The sequence below is a fragment of the Oryctolagus cuniculus genome, chromosome 2, assembly GCF_964237555.1.
Source record: "Oryctolagus cuniculus chromosome 2, mOryCun1.1, whole genome shotgun sequence".
Classification (NCBI taxonomy): Eukaryota; Metazoa; Chordata; class Mammalia; order Lagomorpha; family Leporidae; genus Oryctolagus; species Oryctolagus cuniculus.
Genome location: NC_091433.1, coordinates 129,391,879 through 129,412,082, shown reverse-complemented (window position 1 = coordinate 129,412,082; position 20,204 = coordinate 129,391,879). Strand labels below are relative to the sequence as shown.

At 40.8% G+C, this 20,204-nt stretch overlaps 1 protein-coding gene across 20 annotated transcripts in view; it reads left to right on the top strand.

Moving 5' to 3' along the window:
* The window catches only part of ALMS1 (ALMS1 centrosome and basal body associated protein), a 175,718-nt gene that overhangs the window by 71,622 nt on the left and 83,892 nt on the right, over positions 1 to 20,204 (top strand). For 15 of the 20 annotated variants that reach the window (XM_070068938.1, XM_070068936.1, XM_070068924.1 and 12 more), the window contains 3 exons: positions 3,031 to 8,337; positions 9,343 to 9,476; positions 13,487 to 15,252. In XM_070068938.1, coding sequence (XP_069925039.1) covers positions 3,031 to 8,337; positions 9,343 to 9,476; positions 13,487 to 15,252 — 7,207 coding nt within the window. The remainder of the gene's footprint in view (positions 1 to 3,030; positions 8,338 to 9,342; positions 9,477 to 13,486; positions 15,253 to 20,204) is intronic. The other 5 variants (XM_070068937.1, XM_070068934.1, XM_070068930.1 and 2 more) reach the window with 3 other exon arrangements.

Here is a 20,204-nt window from a genome sequence, read left to right as displayed (position 1 = left end):
GTGAAGGATTGGGGCTGTGTATCTCATTTGTCTCATTTGTCCCCTTCATGATGTCGATAAGTTGTAATTGTCAAAGCGTTTTAAAAACTTCAAAAAATTAAGAAATCATTTGGAAAAACAAGCTTCTGTTTTGCTAATCCATTTTGGTGTATTAATTTTTTGAGCTTATTTTGCTTTTCATCACTAAAATTTTATAACCCATATTTATTGTCACATTAGACCTTTACTTTCTCTTTTAGTTTGCTTGAAGAGTTGATACTTCCACTTTACCTTACAATTCACACCTCAATCCATTTCATTTTATACTCAGCTACATTTAAATTTCTCTTTTGACCTTAAGAAGGGCAGTCAGTTGTAGGGAGAAGATTTAAGAATTTGTAGGTAGAATTAAAAGTTTAAGTACCAGTTTTTGTCACTAACTCTGTAACCATACAGGAGCTTTTCAGATCCTACCCCACCCTGCTGAATCAGAATTTGCAGGTTAATAAGATAACCCACATTGAGACACACTATTGTATAGTCATCCTTGGAACTCAGTTTCCCTAGATAATACTCGCTGGAAATAACATCCATCTTACCAGCATCTAGCATAATATATGTTTTACCAACTTAAGGATTGTCTGCTTCCTCCTGAAAGAATGTAAACTCTGAGGTAGGTATTATTATCTGTTTATTGCTGCATCTCCTGTATCAAGAATAGTGCCTGGCACTTAGTTGACATTCATATCTTGAATGAACAAATGAATAAGCACACAACTTGTCAAATTCTGTCATTTCTATTGTAGTCATTTACTTTACATTAGCATATACAACTACTTTTATTTAGAATAAATAATTTAGAATTATATTAGTGCAGGTAGGGAACGGTTCTGTTACTGCAGAAAGTTCTTTTGGATTGTACTGCCTAGACTTTCATGTTTTCTTCCCTACTCACCTTGACTCTGTATTTCTGTAGTATAGGTCTTAACAAAACTGTCACTAACTTCCCATGACATGTAGAATTTTTTTTTTTTTTTTTTTTTTGACAGGCAGAGTGGACAGTGAGAGAGAGGCAGAGAGAAAGGTCTTACTTTTCAGTTGGTTCACCCCCCAATGGCTGCTGCGGCTGGTGCGCTGCGGCCAACGCACCGTGCTGATCCAAAGCCAGGAGCCAGGTGCTTCCCCTGGTCTCCCATGTGGGCGCAGGGACCAAGGACTTGGGCCATCCTCCACTGCCTTCCTGGGTCACAGCAGAGAGCTGGACTGGAAGAGGAGCAACCGGGACAGAATCCGGTGCCCCAACCAGGACTAGAACCTGGGATACTGGTGCTGCAGGCGGAGGATTAGCCTATTGAGCCGCAGAGCCAGCCGACATATAGAATTGAGTACTGTATATTATGTTCAAACCCCTCAGTGTAATCCTGAGAGTCTTTTACAGTTTCATATTCTCAAAATATCTATATGTTATACAGATTGCACTTATTAAGAGAGTCATTCAGACCCAGTGCATGCATAATGTTCATCTGAGCCATATTATATTGCCCTTGTGGGACTTAAGGGCAAGAAGCAGCTTTGGAAATAAGCTGATCATCTTTTGCTATGCTATGAATTACAAAATCTTTTGTATCTGCCAGCATATATGATATAACTATTAACCAAAAGCAGGGTGAAGTTAACTCTTAGACTGAACAGAATTTTCCCACCCCATTGGAAATTCTTTTTTTTTTTTTTATTTGACAGATAGAGTTAGACAGTGAGAGAGAGAGACAGAGAGAAAGGTCTTCCTTGCATTGGTTCACCCCTCAAATGGCTGCTATGGCCGAACTACGCCGATCCAAAGCCAGGAGCCAAGTGCTTCTCCTGGTCTCCCATGTGGGTGCAGGGCCCAAGCACTTTGGCCATCCTCCACTGCCTTCCTGGGCCACAGCAGAGAGCTTGGCTGGAAGAGGAGCAACCGGGGGCCAGCGCCATGGTTCAATAGGCTGGCTAATCCTCCGCCTGCAGCACCAGCACCCCAGGTTCTAGTTGTGGTCAGGGTGCCGGATTCTGTCCTGGTTGCTCCTCTTCCAGTCTAGCTCTCTGCTGTGGCCCGGGAGTGCAGTGGAGGAAGGCCCAAGTCCTTGGTCCCTGTGCCCGCATGGGAGACCAAGGGAAGCACCTGGCTCCTGGCTTCGGATCAGCGTGGTGCCCCGGCTGCAGCGCACTGACTGCAGTGGCCATTGTGGGGTGAACCAATGGAAAAGGAAAACCTTTCTCTCTCACTGTCCACTCTGCCTGTCAAAAAAAAAAAAAAAAAAAAAAAAAAAAAAAAAAAAAAAGAGAGAGAGAGAGAGAGAAGAGGAGCAACCGGGAGTGGAACCCAGCACCCACATGGGATGCTGGTACCACAGGCGGAGGATTAACCAAGTGAGCCACGGTGCTGGCCCATGGAAATTCTTTATAAACCCAAATTTTAAGATGGGGGCAGACATTTGACCTAGTGGTTAACATAATGTTTGGGTGTCTTTTCCCATGTTGGAGTGCCAGTGTTCAAGTCTTGGCTCTGCTCCTGATTCCAGCTATTTATGAATGCACAACCTAGGAGGCAGGGGCGATAGCTCAGGTAGTTGGGTCCCTGCCACAAACATAGGAGACCTGGATTAAGTTGCTAGCTTCTGCCTTTGGCCCAGCCTGGTACTGGTCATTAGTGGAGTATTTGAGGAGTGAACCAGTGGATGAGAGCTCTCTCTTGTCCATAGGTCTGTTTCTCTGCTTCTAAAATAAAAATTTAAAATAAAATTTAACATCCATATAACCTATAAATGGTCAGGCTGTTATTTTAAAAAAATATTCTATTGTTGAATATTTAAATTATTTTTCCTTTAGTTTGCTTTATAATTAATATCTTTGTATACAAATATTTTCTCCTTTGATGACTATTTCCTTATGGCTCATTTATAAAATCTCAAAGACCCAAGGTAATGAAGCATCCTTTTTTCCCCCAGTGCATAGAAAAGAATTATTTTAATTGAAAAGAAAATATATAGTATTAACTCATCTCTTTTACTTTAGCAGACGCTTCTAAAGGAGGCTTAGCTGAAATCACTCAATCCAACTTGAAATCAGGGATTACTACCACTCCTGGAGATTCAGACATTGGATCTCGTTTATCTTCATCTCCTGAGGACTTGCCCCAGTTGGTTGTGCATTCTCAAGAGGCTACTGCTGGTGAACACGCTGATCTTCTTCACCGGAAGGCATTGACAGATAGTCAGCTAACTGAAGAGCCCCTGAAAGTTTCCGCTGTTCCTGTCCTAGCTGACCAGAAGACTGGGATAGCAGCAGTACCTTCTTCTTTCTATTCACAGAGAGAGAAGCCTGGTATTTTCTATCAGCAGGCCTTACCAGATAGTCATCTAACTGAGGAGTCTCTGAAGGTTTCAGCTGTCCCTACACCAACTGACCAGAAGACTGAGAAAGGAATAGTACAACCTAGTTCCTACTCCTATAGAGAGAAGCCATTCTATCAACAGACTGTGCCAGACAGTCATCTACCTGAAGAGGCTCTGAAAGTTTCTGCTGCCTCCGGACCGGCTGACCAGAAGACTAGCTTACCAACTGTAACCTCTACTTCCTACTCACAGAGAGAGGAGCCCAGTGTTTTCTATCAACAAGAGCTGCCGGAGAGTCATTTAACTGAGGAGGCTCCGAGTGTTTCAGCAGCTGCTAGACCAGCTGACCGGAAGACTGGGACACCAACTGTAGCCTCTACTTCCTATTCACATGGAGAGAAGCCTCGTATTTTTTATCAACAGGCGTTGCCAGAAAGCCATGTACCTGATCGGACTTTGAAATTTTCTGCTGTTCCTGGACCTGTTGACCAGAAGACTGGGACAACAACAGTACCATCTACCACCTACTCACAGAGAGGGAAGCCTGGTATTTTGCACCAACAACAGTTGCCAGACAGTCATCAAATTGAAGAAGCCCGGAAGTTTTCAGCTGCTCTTGGGTCTGCTGACCAGAAGACTGGGACAACAACAGTACCCTCTACATCCTACTCACAGAGAGGGAAGCCTGGTATTTTCTACCAACAAGAGTTGCCAGACAGTCATCAAATTGAAGAAGCCCGGAAGTTTTCAGCTGCTCTTGGGTCTGCTGACCAGAAGACTGGGACAACTACAGTACCATCTACCACCTACTCACAGAGAGGGAAGCCTGGTATTTTGCACCAAGAGTTGCCAGACAGTCATCAAATTGAAGAAGCCCGGAAGTTTTCAGCTGCTTATGGACCAGCTGACCAGAAGACTATAATACCAACCATACACTCATGGAGTGAAAAGCCTGTCATTTTCTACCCACAGGCCTTGCCAGACAGGCATCAGACTGAAGAGACTCTGAAAGTTTCATCTGTTTCTGGACCAGCTGACCAGAAGACAGGGATTCCAACTATAAGCTCTGCTTCCTACTCACATAAAGAGAAGCCTAGCATTTTCTACCAACAGACGTTACCAGATAGTAATAAAACTGAGGAGGCTCTGAAAGGTGCAGTTACTCCTGCGCCAGGTGACCAGAAGACTGGATCCCCAGCTGAATTGTCTAGTCCCTACTCTCATAGAAAGCAGCCCATTCTTTTCTCCCAGCAGACCCTACCAGATAGTCATCTACCTGAAGAAGGTCTGAAAGTTTCCGCTGTTTTTGGGTCAGCTGAGCAGAAGGCTGAAATAGCAGCAGTATCCTCTAGTGCCTACTCACATAGAGACAAATCAGGCATTGTCTACCAACAGGAGTTGTCAGACAGTCATCTGGCTAAAGAGGCTCTGAAAGTTGCAGTTGGTACTAGAGTAGCTGACCAAAAGCCTGGGATACCAACAGGATCTTCAGGTTCCTACTCACAGAGAGAGAAGCCCAGTATTTTTTATCAGCAGGTATTGCCAGATAGTCATCCAACTGAAAAGCCTCTGAAGGTTTCTGTTGTCCCTGGACTTGTTGACCAGAATACTGGGATTCCAACAGTACCCTCTGGTTCGTACTCACAGAGACAGAAACCTGTTATTTTCTACCAACAGACCCTGCCAGATAGTAATATACCTGAAGAGGCTCTGAGAGTTTCAGGTGTTCCTGGACCAGCTGACAAGACATTTGGGATACCAACTGTAACTTCTACTTCCTACTCACAGAGAGAAAAGCCCAGTATTTTCTATCAACAGAAGTTGCCAGAGACTTCCCTAACTGAAGAGTCTTTGAAACTTTTAGCTGCTCCTCGACAAGCCGACCAGAGGACAGGGATATCAACAGCATCCTCTGCTCTCTACTCACAAAGAGAGAAGCCTGGTGTTTTCTACCAACAGTCATTGCCAGGCAGTCATTTACCTGGAGAGTCTCCGAAAGTTCCAGCTGCTCCTGGATCAGCTGACCATAAGACTGGGACAGTAACAGTACCTTCAAGTTCCTACTCACTTGGAGAGAAGTCCATTATTTTCTATCAACAGCCTGATGGCCATGTACCTGAAGAGGCTCTGAATGTTTCAGCTTCTCCTGTATCAGTTGAGCAGAAGACTGGAATACCAACTGTAATCTCTCCTTCCCACTCACATAAAGGGGAGTCTGGTATTTTTTACCAGCAGAACGTATCAGGTAGTCATCTACTTGAAGAGGCCCTGAAAGTTTCTGCTGCTCCTGGGCCAGCCGACCAGAAGGTGAGGACATCAACAGTATCCTCTACTTCCTCCTCACTTGGAGAGAAGGCCATTATTTTCTATGAGCAAGCCTTGCCAGATAGTCATCCACCTGAAGAGGATCTGAAAGGCCTAGTTGTTTCAGGCCCAACTGAACAAAAGACTGAGATACCAACCTTGCCTTCAAGTTCCTACTCTCTTGGAGAGAAACCCATTATTCTCCACTGTCAAGCCTTACCAGGTAGTCCTTTAACTAAAGAAGCCTTGAAAATTGTAGCTGTTCCTGAGCCAGCAGACCAGAAGAGTGGGACTCCTCTAGTGTCCTCTACTGCCTACTCACTTGGAGAGAAGCCTGTTATTTTCTACCAGCAGGCACTATCAGACAGTCAGCTAACTAAAGAAACTCTGAAAGTTTCAGCTGTTCCTGGACCAGTTGATCAGAAGACTGGGACACCTTTCTACTCACATAGAGAAAAGCCTGTTATTTCTTACCAACAGGAGTTGCCAGATAGTCATCCAACTGAAAAGGCTCTGAAAGTTTCAATTGTTCCAGGACCAGCTGACCCCAAGACTGGTAAACCAGTGGTAATCTCTGCATCCTATCCACATAGAGAGAAGCCCAGTGTTTCTTACCAGCAAGAGCTATCAGATCTCACTGAAGCAGCTTTGAAAATTTTAGGGGTTTCTGCACCTGCTGACCACAAAACTGTAGTGACCTCAACCCCTTACTCACAGGGAGAGCAGTCCATCGATTCATACCAGCAGCAATTGCCAGATCTGACTGAAGTAGCTCTGAAATCAGTAGGGGTTCCTGGACCTGCTGATCAGAAGATAGAAATAGCATCCCCTGGTTCCTACACACGAAAAGAGAAATCCAGTATTGTTCATCAACAGGAGTTGCCAGGTGTTACTAAAGAAGCTGTAGATGTTTTTGATCTTCCTGGACTAAGTGACCAGAAGACTGGGATACCAACAGGACCTTCTGTTAGCTACACTGACAGACAGAAGCCCAAGGACTTTCATGAACAGGCCTTGCCAGATAGTCAAGTAACTGGAGAGACTCTGAAGGCTTCAGCTGTTCCTGGACTAGCTGATCAGAATAGGACATCTACAGTACCATCTAGTTCCTATCAACACAAAGAGAAACTCAAGATTTCACCTGTGAATGTACTAGATGATCAGAAGACTGAATTATCAACAACTGCTCATAGTTCCTACTCACATGGAGAGAAGCCTAAAGTTTCAACTTTGATTGGACCAGATGACCAGAAACCTCCGTTACTGACAAGTTTTCGTAGTTCCTATTCTCAAAGAATAAAGCCTAGTATTTTATTTCAACAGCAGTTGCCAGATAAAGATCAAAGTGGAGATACTGTAAAAATTTCAACTGTTCCTGAACCAGCTGAGGTAAATGCTGGAATACCAATACCACTCTCTAGTTCCCATTTACACAGAGAGAAACCTCGAATAGTCTACCCTCAGGAATTGCCAAACAAACATCTAACTGAAGATGCACTAAAGCTTTCAACAGTTCCTGGGCCAGCTGACCAGAAAACAGTGTTACCAACAACTCCCCCTAGTTCCTTTTCACACAGAGAGAAACCAAGTATTTTCTATCCAAAGGATTTGTCAGATAGACATCTAACTGAAGATGCTCTGAAGGTCTCAAGTGGTCTTGGTAAAGTTGATCAAATAACTGGGTTACCTACAGTTTCCCCTGGAACTTATTCACACGGTGAGAAGCATGTTTTTTCAGAACATGTCCAAAGGCTAATCGATAATTTGCAGTCTTCTGACTCCAGTGTTATCGCAAACGATATGCCTTTAAATTCTCTGGCTGATGATAGGGTTATAATAAATAAGCCAGAGTTTTCAGGTTTTGGGGATATTGGCTCTGAGGAAATCCGGGATACAGACAGTAGTTCCAAAACTCTCAAAGAAATTCAGACACTTTTAATGGAGGCAGAAAATCTAGCATTGAAACGATGCAATTTTTCTGCTCCCCTTGTCCCTTTTAGAGATGTTAGTGATATTTCATTTGTACAATCTAAGAAGGTAGTTTGCTTCAAAGAACCCTCCGTAACTGATATATCTGATGGCAGTTTGCTTCAGAGACAGCCATTCAGAGAGGAAAGCCCAAGCAACAAATGCATACTGAAGGATACTGGCACACAGACAAATTTGAAATGCCAGAGAGGCGTTGAAAATTGGGAGTTTATTAGTTCAACTACAGTTAGAAGTCCTCTGCAGGAAGCAGAATACAAAGCCAGAGCGGCATTAGATGAGACTCTTAGGCACTATGAAGCAGCCAAATCAGTTTTGAGGTCTGAACCTGAAGGGTATAGTGGAACCATCGGGAAGAAAATTATTATTCCTGTGATGAGTATTATAAAAAGTGACTCAAGTACTGATACAAGTGATGGAAATGCTTCCTGCTCATGGGAAAGTAATGTACCAGAGTCTTTGGAATCAGTTTCTGATGTTCTTCTAAACTTCTTTCCATATGCTTCAGCTAAGTCAAGCATGGAAGATAGCAGAGAGGAAGAGGGTGTGTCAGAGAGTGATGATTGTGGTGGTAGTATAGATTCGCTGGCTGCACATGTGAAAAATCTTCTGCAATGTGAGTCATCATTGAATCATGCTAAAGAGATACTTAGAAATGCAGAAGAAGAAGAGTGTCGGGTACGAGCACGAGCACGAGGTAAGACTTGATGATTTATCATAAAGGTGGGTTCAGGCTTGTAAACATTATCATTTAATTGTTTATTTGAAGTTAGGTGTTTGGAGTTCTACATTTGTTTTCCTGTAGGACTGTAAGAATGATTATATTTCCCCCTAGCAGTCCAGAGAATCCCATTTAATGGATAATGTTGCAAAGTTCTAGCATAAACTGTGCAAGTCTAAGTTAAGCATCTCAGGAGAAATAGATTCTGATGTCTGACAGAGGATAGGGAAGTAGCTTGGGCTTCCAGGATCCCAAAGCTCTTGTATGTTTCTCTCTTCCTTCCAATATAGTATTCTTATTTTGGGATCAAAAAAGCCTCCAGTTTTCTTTGCTCTAAATTGTTCTGTGTCCTAAAACTACTATATTTTCTCATCCTCTTTTCTAATAAAATTCTTGACGCTGATTTGAATATTAGAAATTCATCAAGTATTTCACACTGAAACATGGGTTAAAGGTTTAAAAGAGAACATTAGCTAATCCCATTAATCTCTGATACTTGAATTCTATTTAAAAAGGAAACAATGATCTTTAAGGAATGTGGAGAATATATTTTTGAGGGCAATTGTAAATGATTTAGGCCCGCTTGGGAATCTTTCCTTGACGTTAACTTCTTATACTTTCCATACATATTTTGATTTTACTAACATCTCCCTAGTGTTCTTATCATTTTTAATTATCAGACATCATGGGAGTAGCAGTAGCTGTAGCAGGATCTAAAGTGGGACTCTTTTGATTAGAAGGAATATTAAGATAAAAGTGATTGAAGACCAAATTTAAAGTGATTTTATTAGAGTTGTATAGTTTTTAAAAATCACTTTTCAGTGAAATTGCTCTCAAGGATTTCTAATTGGTTGTCATGTATTCGTGAGTAAACACTAAGCATTGTGGTAGGTATTGGTGATCATCAGTGCTGTAATAATCATTGAGAAATTATCAGTTTTGCATTTTATTTTCTCAAGTGTTCCCATGCTTTCTCTTCAGCCTGGAATATGAAGTTTAATTTAGCACACGAGTGTGGATACTCCATTTCAGAATTAAATGAAGACGACAGAAGGAAAGTAGAAGAGATCAAGGCAGAGTTGTTTGGTCATGGGAGAACAACTGACTTGTCCAAGGTATAAAGAAATCTAGTAATGAAAAGAGAAAATACAAAAGAATGACAGATAGAATTTGGACTCCTACTTGGGCACTGATGTCATCCCAGCTTAGTCACTGAAAATCTTTTGCTAAAGTGTTAGAAATCTGAATTCTTCAAAAGTTAAGATTTAAAGAGTAGATTACAAAAATTTTGATCAGTTCCAATCTCATCTATTGGGAAAATTTTATCTTCTTAGAAAATTAAGAATTTATTTGCTTATTTAATTTTTTTGAATTAAATATCACCCATATCTTCTCTTGAGTTGTATCGTTGTAGACTGTTTTCAGATATATATCTAATCAAGAATGGCCAACCATAATACTTACGTATTCAAAACAAACATTTTAAAATGTGTGTGCAGGTTTTAAGTCTCTAACAGGCTTTCATATTTTTTAAGAAAACATTTTAAATGAATACTTAGTGTATTTGTTGGTTCTAATAGTAGAAATTGCTTTCCTTACCAAAGTTGACTTTAACTGGTTTATAAAAATTTTTAGCTATGAAGTCTCAAAATACAAAATAATGAATTTCTAATAAAATTACTCTTACCATATAATTCCATGGCAGTTCTTAAGTTTTCTAGAATATTCCTGAGTATGCTACAATAAACTTTTTTTTAAAAAAATTAAACAGTTGTTTTCAAAAGCTTAATCAATTTTCAGGTAAGTTTCATTTATTTGCAGTGATCAGTGGAAAAAAAATATAGCATGGTAAAACATACATTTCTGTTCAGAGGAAAATTTTCATTACAAAATAGTCTCTGAAAATTAGAAAAGCCCATGTATCAGCCAACTCTTTCATAACAACAACCTTAAGATAATATAATTTATCTAGCATAAGTTTTAGCTGTTTAGAGCTTATCATTCAATGGTTTTTAATTTGTTTAAAAAATTACACAGCAGCCGCTATGATCATCCTCCTGTGTCACTTAGCCCTAGGCAACCCTGGTCTACTTTTTCTCTCAATGGACTTATTCTGGATTTTGCCCATAAATGGAATCATAATATGTGATCTTTTGAGACTGCCTCCTTTTACTTAGCATAATGTTTTCAAGAGTCATCTATATTATGTTGTAGCCTGAACCAGCACTTAATTCCATTTTATTGCCTAATAACATTCCATTGTGTGGATAATTTTGCTTATTCATTAGTTGATAGATATTTGGGTTATTTCCACTTTTTGGCGTGTGTGAATAGTGCTCCTATGGACCTAAGTGACATGTTTTACTTCTTTTGGTCATATTCTTAGGAGGAACTTGCTGGGACATGTGGCTACTCCATGTTTAACAGTTTGAAGAAATGCAATACTGTTTTCCTAATCATCTACACCATTTTACATTCCCACAAACAATATGTATTTTTCTACACACATCCTTATCCAACATTTCTTTTCTGTCTTTTTGATTATAGCAATTCTGTTTGGTGAGAAGTATTACTCATTAAGTTATTTATTTATTTTCTCCTAATGACTAATGGTGTTGAACATCTTCTTATGTCCTTTATCTTCATGTCTCTTCAAATCCTTTGACAATTTATTTATTTGAAAGGTAGAATGACAGAAGGAGAGGGAGAAGGGAAGGAGGGAGAAAGACAGGAAGGAGGGTAGGAGGGAGAGAGGCTGAGAGAGAGAGATCTGTCTTTTGGTTCACTCCCGAAATCCCAAATGGCCACAACGGCCTTGTCTGGATCAGGCTGATGCCAGGAGCCAGGAAGTCCACCCTGGTTTTCCAGATGGGTGACAGGGGTCTAAGTATTTGGGCCATCTCCTGCTGCCTTCTCAGATGCATTAGCAGGAAGCTGGACAGGAAGCAGAACAGCTGGCATTGGAACTGGCACTTGGTATGGGATGTTGGCATTGCAGTTGGTGGTTTAACCCACTGTGGCCATTTAAAAATTTTTCCTTTTGCTATTAAATTCAAGCATTCTTTGTATATATGGATCTTAGACTCTTAGTAGACCTACAATTGCCAGTATTTTCTCCAGGTCATCTGTAGAGTTTCTCTCCTCCTCCTCCTTTTTCTCCCCCCCCCCCCCCCCCCACCAAAATGTATGTTATTTGTTTGAAGGGCAAAGTTACAGACACAGAGAGAGGGAGCCTGGTTCACTCCACAAATGGCCACAATGGCCAGAGCTAGGCCAGGCTGAAGCCAAGAGCCTGTTAGTCAGTCATGGTCTCCCACATGGATGGGAGGGACCCAAGTACTGGTATTATCACATTCTATCTCCCAGGCTGTGTAAAGAATGGCATTTTTCAAGTACTTTGTTCAGTGGTATTGAACTAATTTTGTTGCTTGCTATAAAAGTCACGTTTCTTTTGAAATAATTGTAGCTTCACATGCATTTCTGAGAAATAATATGGAAATCAAGTGTACTCTTATTTCCTTCAATCATAACATCTTGCAAAACTGTAGTGGTATATCACACCCTTGAGGTTGATACCGATATAGTCAAGGTAGTGAGTATTTCACACTGAGATGCTTCATGCTGCAGGTAAGAACTAAATCCACTCTTTTCCTGCCCCTACCTTCTTTAACCCCTGGAAACCTGATTTGGTCTCTGTTTCTTTAGTGCTGAGTGGGAATGAAAGTTCAGGCTCCCCAGATGGTCTTTATTGATATGGCAGGGCAAGGGTAGCTTCTTATCATGTGATGGGGAGGAAATTATGTCCTGGGTTCCTAATTGTCCTTCTCTCATAGCACCCAGGCCTGGGTTTTGGGATGTCTAACTACACTTTTGCTAGGTACTAGGCTTCTCTCTTATTTTTTTGTTGGTGTAGTTGTAGGTCAGGCTACAGTTTTTTTTCTGTGGTAGATGCCTAGATCATTGTTGTAAAAGTTTTCTGTCTTGCTAGGCTGCACCTTACTGATATTTTTTAACTAGCAAGAGAAGGTTTTTGTTAGACTTTTGTCTGTGTCTGTTCCTGGGTCTAGATATATTAGACAAAAAGAAAATTTAGGTATCTCAATAGGTATGTCACTACCACATCACTGTTCCCAGGGGCCCTAAGCATTCTGCTCTTTATTCCTGTATCTTTCAGATTTTTTAATCTTTGTGTCATATGTAATGTTCAGGAGAGTAAGTTCTGCTTAGCAGGAAGGATATGAGAAAGTATTTCTGTTTCATCATATGGAAAGAAGCTTCATAATTTTAAGATTTGTTGTACATGAAACAAATACAGATATATTTTCAAATAGAATGCCAGATTATAATGACTTTATAGGTAAAACACAGAAGCCTCAAAGAAAGTTTGTATTTATTGTATATTTGGGCACTGATCCTATGCTCCTGGGAAATTTAATAGTTGTTTTTCCTATTCTTAGAAAAGCTAGTAATATCTAGAGTGTCAAGCTTCTATTACAAAAAGCTAAAAATAAAATGGCTCAAGTAAGTAAAATTTTGTTTTTCTTTGACATCATTATTCCAGAGTAGATGAGCTCTGTTCCTTGAGGTTGTCTAAGAACCCACGCTGGCTGGGCAACTGAGTTGTCCTTAAGTATGCCTGTCAAGGTTGTACCAGGCATCACTGTTTTCAGCTAGCAAGAGTAGTGGTGATGTAAAGGTGGTGGAAGTGGTGGCGAACAGGGAGGTCAATAATTGAGTCTTAAGACCAGGAAGCAGAAGTTGCACTTAACTGTTTTGTTCATATTCCATTGACCTAAAATAAACCTAGTCATATTATCATAACTAGCTGCAGAAGAAGAGGAAATGGCTCCAGTAAGGTTGATATGTGGCTAGTAGAAGTTTGGGTAGCAGAAAAGGTAAGAATACATAGTCTGCACTGGTTACTTCAGTAGAAAATTTTGGACCTTTACAGTGTTCAGTTCTGAGTCATTTTACCCTATAGTTAATGATCTTTTTCTTGCTTTGCTCTTTGACCCATTTTATTATAAAGGGGATGGCATGATCTTCATGGTCTGATAATAAGCTTATTTGTATAGTATCTAATTTTTGTACTACTTCAAGTAAAGAACCCATTTATATTTTCCAGGGTTTCCAGAGTCCACGGGGAATAGGATGTAGCCCGGAAGCTGTATGTGGCCACATTATTATTGAAAGCCACGAAAAAGGATGTTTCCGGACTCTTACTGCTGAACAGCCACAATTGGACAGTCATCCTTGTGTTTTCAGATCTGCCGAACCATCAGAAATGATCAGAGGACATCGGAGTGCATCATCCTGCACAGCGAGGCACATCAGCCTTTCTCAGTCACCAGACCAGAGTAACCCCCATTTCAAAGTTTGGAATTCCTTGCGTTTGGAAAGTCCTTCTCCACTTCGAATACCTGAAGACTTCAAAATTAGCAAGAGTCTTCGAATGCCATTCCATGAACCTACTTGTATGCCACCTAAAGAAATGAATTTTCATTCTTTATCACAAATGCTGCCCTCAGAACCTATGAAAGAGTTTACTACCTCCATCACTTTTTCATCTCACCGACATTCGAAATGCGTTTCAGATTCTTCTATTCTTAAGGTTGGTGTTACTGAAAGTAGCCCGTGTACTGGAGCATCTATGGGAGTACTTAATTCTCAAGAGGAAAATCCTCCCAGAGATCTAATACAGAAAGCTTCTGCCCCTTCATCATTTAAAAAACCTAGTCATTTACCAAATAAAACTGTGACTATTTTAGCAGAGGGTAGTAGGCAAAGCCAAAAATTACCTGTAAATCTTGAGCATTCTCACCAAGAAGAAAAACTCATAGAAAGATCAGATTTTAAAGTCAGTTTTTCTGAGCCCAGTACCAGTGCAAGTTGTAGTAATTACAAGGAAATCCAGTTTTCTGATAATCAGACCCTCATTAGCATGGACAGACCAAGTTCCACAGTAGGAATTGAGAAGAATGTAACTATAATTCCAGATCTTCCTTCGCACATTTTTCTTGAACAACGAGAGCTCTTTGAACAAAGCAAAACCCCACATGCAGATCACCATGTGAGAAAACACCATTCTCCCCCTTCTCCAGACATTCCTTCTTCCATTTTTCTTGAACAACGAGAACTCTTTGAACGGTGCAAATCCCCATATATAGATCATCCATTGAGAGAAAGCCATTCTCTCTTTCCTCAAGGTCAGGAATGTATAGCTTCAGACCTTCCTTCTCCCATTTTTCTTGAACAACGTCAAAGCAAAGCCCCATGTATAGATGACCACATGAGAAAACACCATTTCCCCCTTTCTCAAGGTCAGGATTGTGTAGTGGAAAAGGATAATCAACTTAAGCCTATTTCATACATTTCTAATATAAATGTTGAAGCCAAGTTCACTAATGTGGTCTCCCAGTTGGTTCCAGATCACTGTACATTAGCAACATCTGCATCTACTCCACCTTCAAATAGAAAAGCACTTTCTTGTGTTCGTATAACTCTTTGTCCCAAGACTCCTTCCACGTTGGAAAGTGGAGCATTAGATAAGCGATTTCATTCATTGGATCCTGCATGTAAAACAAGGATGAATAGTGAGTTTGACTCTGACCTACAAACTCTGTCTTCAAGATCATTGGAACCAACCTCCAAATTACTGACCTGTAAACCTGTAGCACAGAATCAAGAATGTTTAGATTTTCTAGGACCTATTTCTCCATTGGACTTCCAAGTCATACAGTCTCCTCTTCCAGATAGTAGTACTATTACTCAGAAGTTGAAAACCATGCCTTCTCAGAATAGCCAGTTAGTAACCTCAAGGCAAATACAAGTGAACATTTCAGATTTGGAAGCATATTCCAGTCCAGAGGGGACTCCAGTATCTGCAGATCGGTGAGTCTCATTGTGATTACAAGCAAGCTGATGGAATTTGTGATAAAAGGTTTAAAATACTTAATCAAATGTAAGTTCTTGGGAGAAAGGCATTGTGATTTCTTTTAGGGGATGATATATCTGACTAAACTGCTAGAAATCTTTCAAGAAATAAATATGTAAATAACAGAACATGTGAAGGTAATATATTTAACCTTACAACAGCTTTTGGCAAAGAATTGCATTTGGAAAATCCTTCTTGACATCAAATGTTTTTATTTGTTTTGTGATGGCTGCAACAGCCAGAGCTGGAACCTTTGTCAGTTCTCCCACATGGGTGCAAGTGCTCAAGCATTTGGACCATCTTCTGCTGCTTTCCCAGGCACATTTTCAGGGAGCTGTATCAGAAATGGAGCAGCCAGGACATGAACTGGCTCCCATACGGGATGCTGGCATTGCAGAGAACAGCTTAACCTGCTACACTATAACGCCGGTCCCACATGGAGTGTTTCTTAAAAAAAAAAAAAAAAAAAAAAAAAAAGTGCTGAGAAGAATCTTTGATCATCCAAGGATACCAAGGATACAATTAATTAATTCCTTATTTCCTGGATTGGAGATATGCTAAAAATTTCCTTTGGAAGGTTACACAAATGTGTGGCTCTGTCTTCCCCTCTCCCATTTTCCTCCTCCTCCCTCTACTTCTCTCCTCTCCCTTTCTGGTTCCATTTCATGATTTCCTTCAAATATTTAGTATTTACAAAGAAAAAAGACTTTTCAGTTGATAATCCTGGCAGATGATACTAGTTTAGTCAGGTGATTAAAGTCAATATCACCAGTAATAATAATGAACAATGTAATGTGCTCTCTGATACAATACAGTATATTGTAGAAAAGTAAACTCAACTCAGGGATAAACAAATTATATTGTTAATATTTATATTGGACTTGTATTATGTAGCCTAATTTTAGAATTTTGTCACTGATTCAGTTTTACTTTAATGAATTTAATGTAGCTAAACAAAATTATGTTAAATGTTCTCACCTTATAGTCGAGAAGGCAGCATACCATAATGGAGAGCACTGGGCTTGCAAAGGAAGGAGGAAAAAAATTGTTTATTCAGTATCCACATATGGCGATCATACGTGGATACAAGGGACTGCCTCTCTTAGTCCTCATGACAACCCTATGAAATAACTGATGATGTTTCATTTTACTCACTGGTTAACTGAGACACAGTTGTTACTTGTGTCAAATGATATTGATTATAAGCAGAATGGAAATTCAAATACAGCCTGTTTAGTCAAAGCAAAAACTTTTTAAAAAAATATTTATTTATTTGAGAGGTAGACCTACAGACAGATGGAGAGACAGAAAGGTCTTTTACCTGCTGGTTCATTCCCCATATGGCCGCAACAGCTGGAGCTGGGCCGATCCAAAGCAAGGAGCCAGGAGCTTCTTCTGGTTTCCCTCACTGGTGCAGGGACCCAAGCACTTGGGCTGTCTTCTGCTTTCCCAAGCCATATGCAGAGAGCTCAATCGGAAGAGGAGCAGCTAGAACATAACCAGGGGCCATTTGGGATGCCAGTGCTGCAGGCATAGATTTAGCCTACTTGGTCACAGCACAGGCCCCCAAAGCAAGATTTATTTATTTTATTTGAAAGTCAGAGTTACACAGCAGAGAGAGGAGAGGCAAAGAAAGAGAGGTCTTGTATCCGCTGGTTCACTCCCCAATTGGTCACAATGGCCAGAGCTGTGCCTATCTAAAGCCAGGAGCCAGGAGCTTCCTCTGGGTCTCCACACAGATGCAGGGGCCCAAGGACTTGGGCCATCTTCCACTGCTTTCCCAGGCCATAGCAGAGAGCTAGATAGGAAGTAGAACAGCCAGGACTCAAACCGGTGATCATGCGGGATGCCAGCACTGCAGGCAGTGGCTTTACTTGCTACACTACGGCGCCGGCCCCAGCAAGAACTTTTTGCTTCCCTACACAGTACTGTCTCCAGGGATCTTGAAAATGACATCCAACTCTTCTTCCAGCCATGATAATGTATTTGGCGCTAATATGAGGGAAATGGTGGAAGGAAAGTTGGGAAAGATCCCTTATAGCTATAAAGCTTCGTGATTGAGAATTGGATTGGGATGAGAAAAACAAGGTCTGTCTCTGGTTTCTGTGTTATAAATATTAGGGCAATATGGAGATCAGTGCTAATACTGTCTTAAAAATATTTAGAAAGTAAAAGATTGAAAAATTTCTATATAATATTTAAACTCTTCAAAGTTTAAATGCTAAGTTATTAGCACTGAGTTCCTTCAAAATCAGATAAATTTGTGAATGAGAAGAAAATAAGAGGTGATTGTAAATATTAAGTAATGATAGTGCCATTTGTTCAGAAGGTACTAAATGCTAGGCATTGTAGTGAATGCTTATATCATTTTATGCCTAGTATAGTCATCAGAATGGATAGTATTACCTCAATTTGTATATTGTTTCTTAAACGTTTATTTGAAAGTCAGAGAGAGAGATCTTCCATCTGCTGGTTCACTCCCCAAATGCCTGCACTGATCAGTACTAGGCCAGACTAAAACACGAGCCAGGAACTCCATCTGGGTCTCCCAGGTGGGTAGTACGACCATCATTCACTGCCTTCCCAGGGAGGTGGATCTAAAGCAGAGGAGTCAGTGCTCCAATATGGGATGCCAGCATTGCAGGCAGTGGCTTAACCTGTTGTGCCGTAATGTTGGCTTCAATTTGCAGTTTTTAAAACCTGGCAGAGAAATTAAATGTTTTGCCTAAGGTCCCATGGCTATTGTGTTAGAGCTGGCATTTGAACCTAAGTTTGACTACAGAGGCCATAAGTAATTCAACCTATATACACATACGCCTACATACATTCAAAAAGTTCAGAAAGGTCATTTCAAAAAGATTGTTGATTTTTGTATAAAATTTTTTTAAAACCATGCATACTTATATGTATGCATAAACCATATATGTAGGTAGGATGATGTATAGAATATTTTTAAACTTTTAAAAAATTTTTTGGATTAATTATAGACTTACAGAACAGTTGTAGAAATAGTACAAAGAAGTTCTGTGTAAGTTGTATGTAGCTGTGTAACATATCACTCTGAAATGTAGCCCCTTAAAGTAATAAACATTCCCAAAGTTTCATAGGTCAGAAATTCAGGGTAGCTTAGCTGAGTGTTTCTGGTTCAGGTTCTCTCACAAGGTTACAAACTAGGTATTGGCTGTAAATGTGGTCTCATCTCAGGACTCAGCTTAGAGGATGTACTTCCAGAGTCACTCATGTGCCCAGACATTGTCTATTGCTAGTATAAGGCAACTCATAAAATGACATCTAAGCTTTCCACAGAGTGAGCAAGAGAGGGTGCCGAAGACAAAGCCACAGTTGTTTTTGCAACCTAACCTTGAAAGTGACATCTCATTATCTTGGCTGCAGTCTCTTCACTAGAAATAAATCTCTATATGCAACTCATACTCAAGGATTGAAGTTACACAAGGGAAGAATACTGGGAGGGTAGAGATCACAAAGAGAATAGTGTAGAGTGACCCATATTCCCTTTACTGAAGATTCCCTTCTGTCAACATCTTACTGTAAATACCATAACTATAATATACTTTAAAAACTAGTAAGTTGGCCGGTGCCGCGGCTCACTAGGCTAATCCTCCGCCTAGTGGCGCCGGCACACCGGGTTCTAGTCCCGGTTGGGGCGCCGGATTCTGTCCCGGTTGCCCCTCTTCCAGGCCAGCTCTCTGCTGTGGCCAGGGAGTGCAGTGGAGGATGGCCCAGGTGCTTGGGCCCTGCACCCCATGGGAGACCAGGAAAAGCACCTGGCTCCTGCCATCGGATCAGCGCGGTGCGCCGGCCGCAGCGCGCTGGCCGCGGCGGCCATTGGAGGGTGAACCAATGGCAAAGGAAGACCTTTCTCTCTGTCTCTCTCTCTCACTGTCCACTCTGCCTGTCAAACAAACAAACAAACAAACAAACAAACAAAAAAACTAGTAAGTTGTTCTTGATATAAACTGTTAATAGGGGTTGGTGTGGTGCAATGGATTAAGCCACCACTTGTAATGCTGACATCCCATATCAGAGTACCACTTGGAATTCTGGCCACTCTTCTCACTCAGCTCTCTGCTGATACACCTGGGAAAACAGTGGATGATGACCCAAGTACTTGGGTTCCTGCTACCCATGTATGTGGTAGACCCAGATGGATTTCCTGACTCCTGGCTTTTGTCCTGACCCAACCCTGGTTATTGCAGGCATTTGGGGAGTGAAGCAGTGGATGGAAGATATCTGTCTTTCCCTCTCCCTCTGTCCCCTTCTCTGTCACTCTTACTTTCAGATTTAAAAAACAAACTGTAACTGAAATATAGACTGATTTGTAATTTCACCAGGTGTTTTTTTTTTTTTTCTACAAATGAACCATTTCTGTTTCAGATCCATCCTTTGATTTTAGTTTCCATTATCTCTTTTGTCTCTTCTGATCTGTGACAGTTTCTCTGTTTCTCCTTGTCTTTTATAACCAATACACTTTAGGTAATGCTGATCAGTTATTTTGGAGAAAATCCTTCACTTTTACTTTGCCTTGATACTATTTCAAGATTAGATTAAGGTTATGCCTTTTCAAGACGTCACGTCAGGGAGCACATTATGTTTTATATGAATTACTAGTGATGTTAACCATGGTCATTTGGTTAAAGTGTGCCAGTTCAAGTCCTGGCTGCTCCTCCTCTTATACAGCTCCCTGCTAAATGCACCTGAGAAAGCAATGGAAAATGGTCCAGGTGCTTTATTTTTAAAAATGTTTTAATGGCTCCTGGCTTCAGCCTGGCCCAGCCCTAGCTGCTGTGGACATTTAGTGTGTGAACCAGCTGATGGAAGATCTGTCTCCCTCTCCCTCTCTCATTCTCTCTCTCTGTTTCTCCATATCTCTCTCTAACTCTGACTTTCA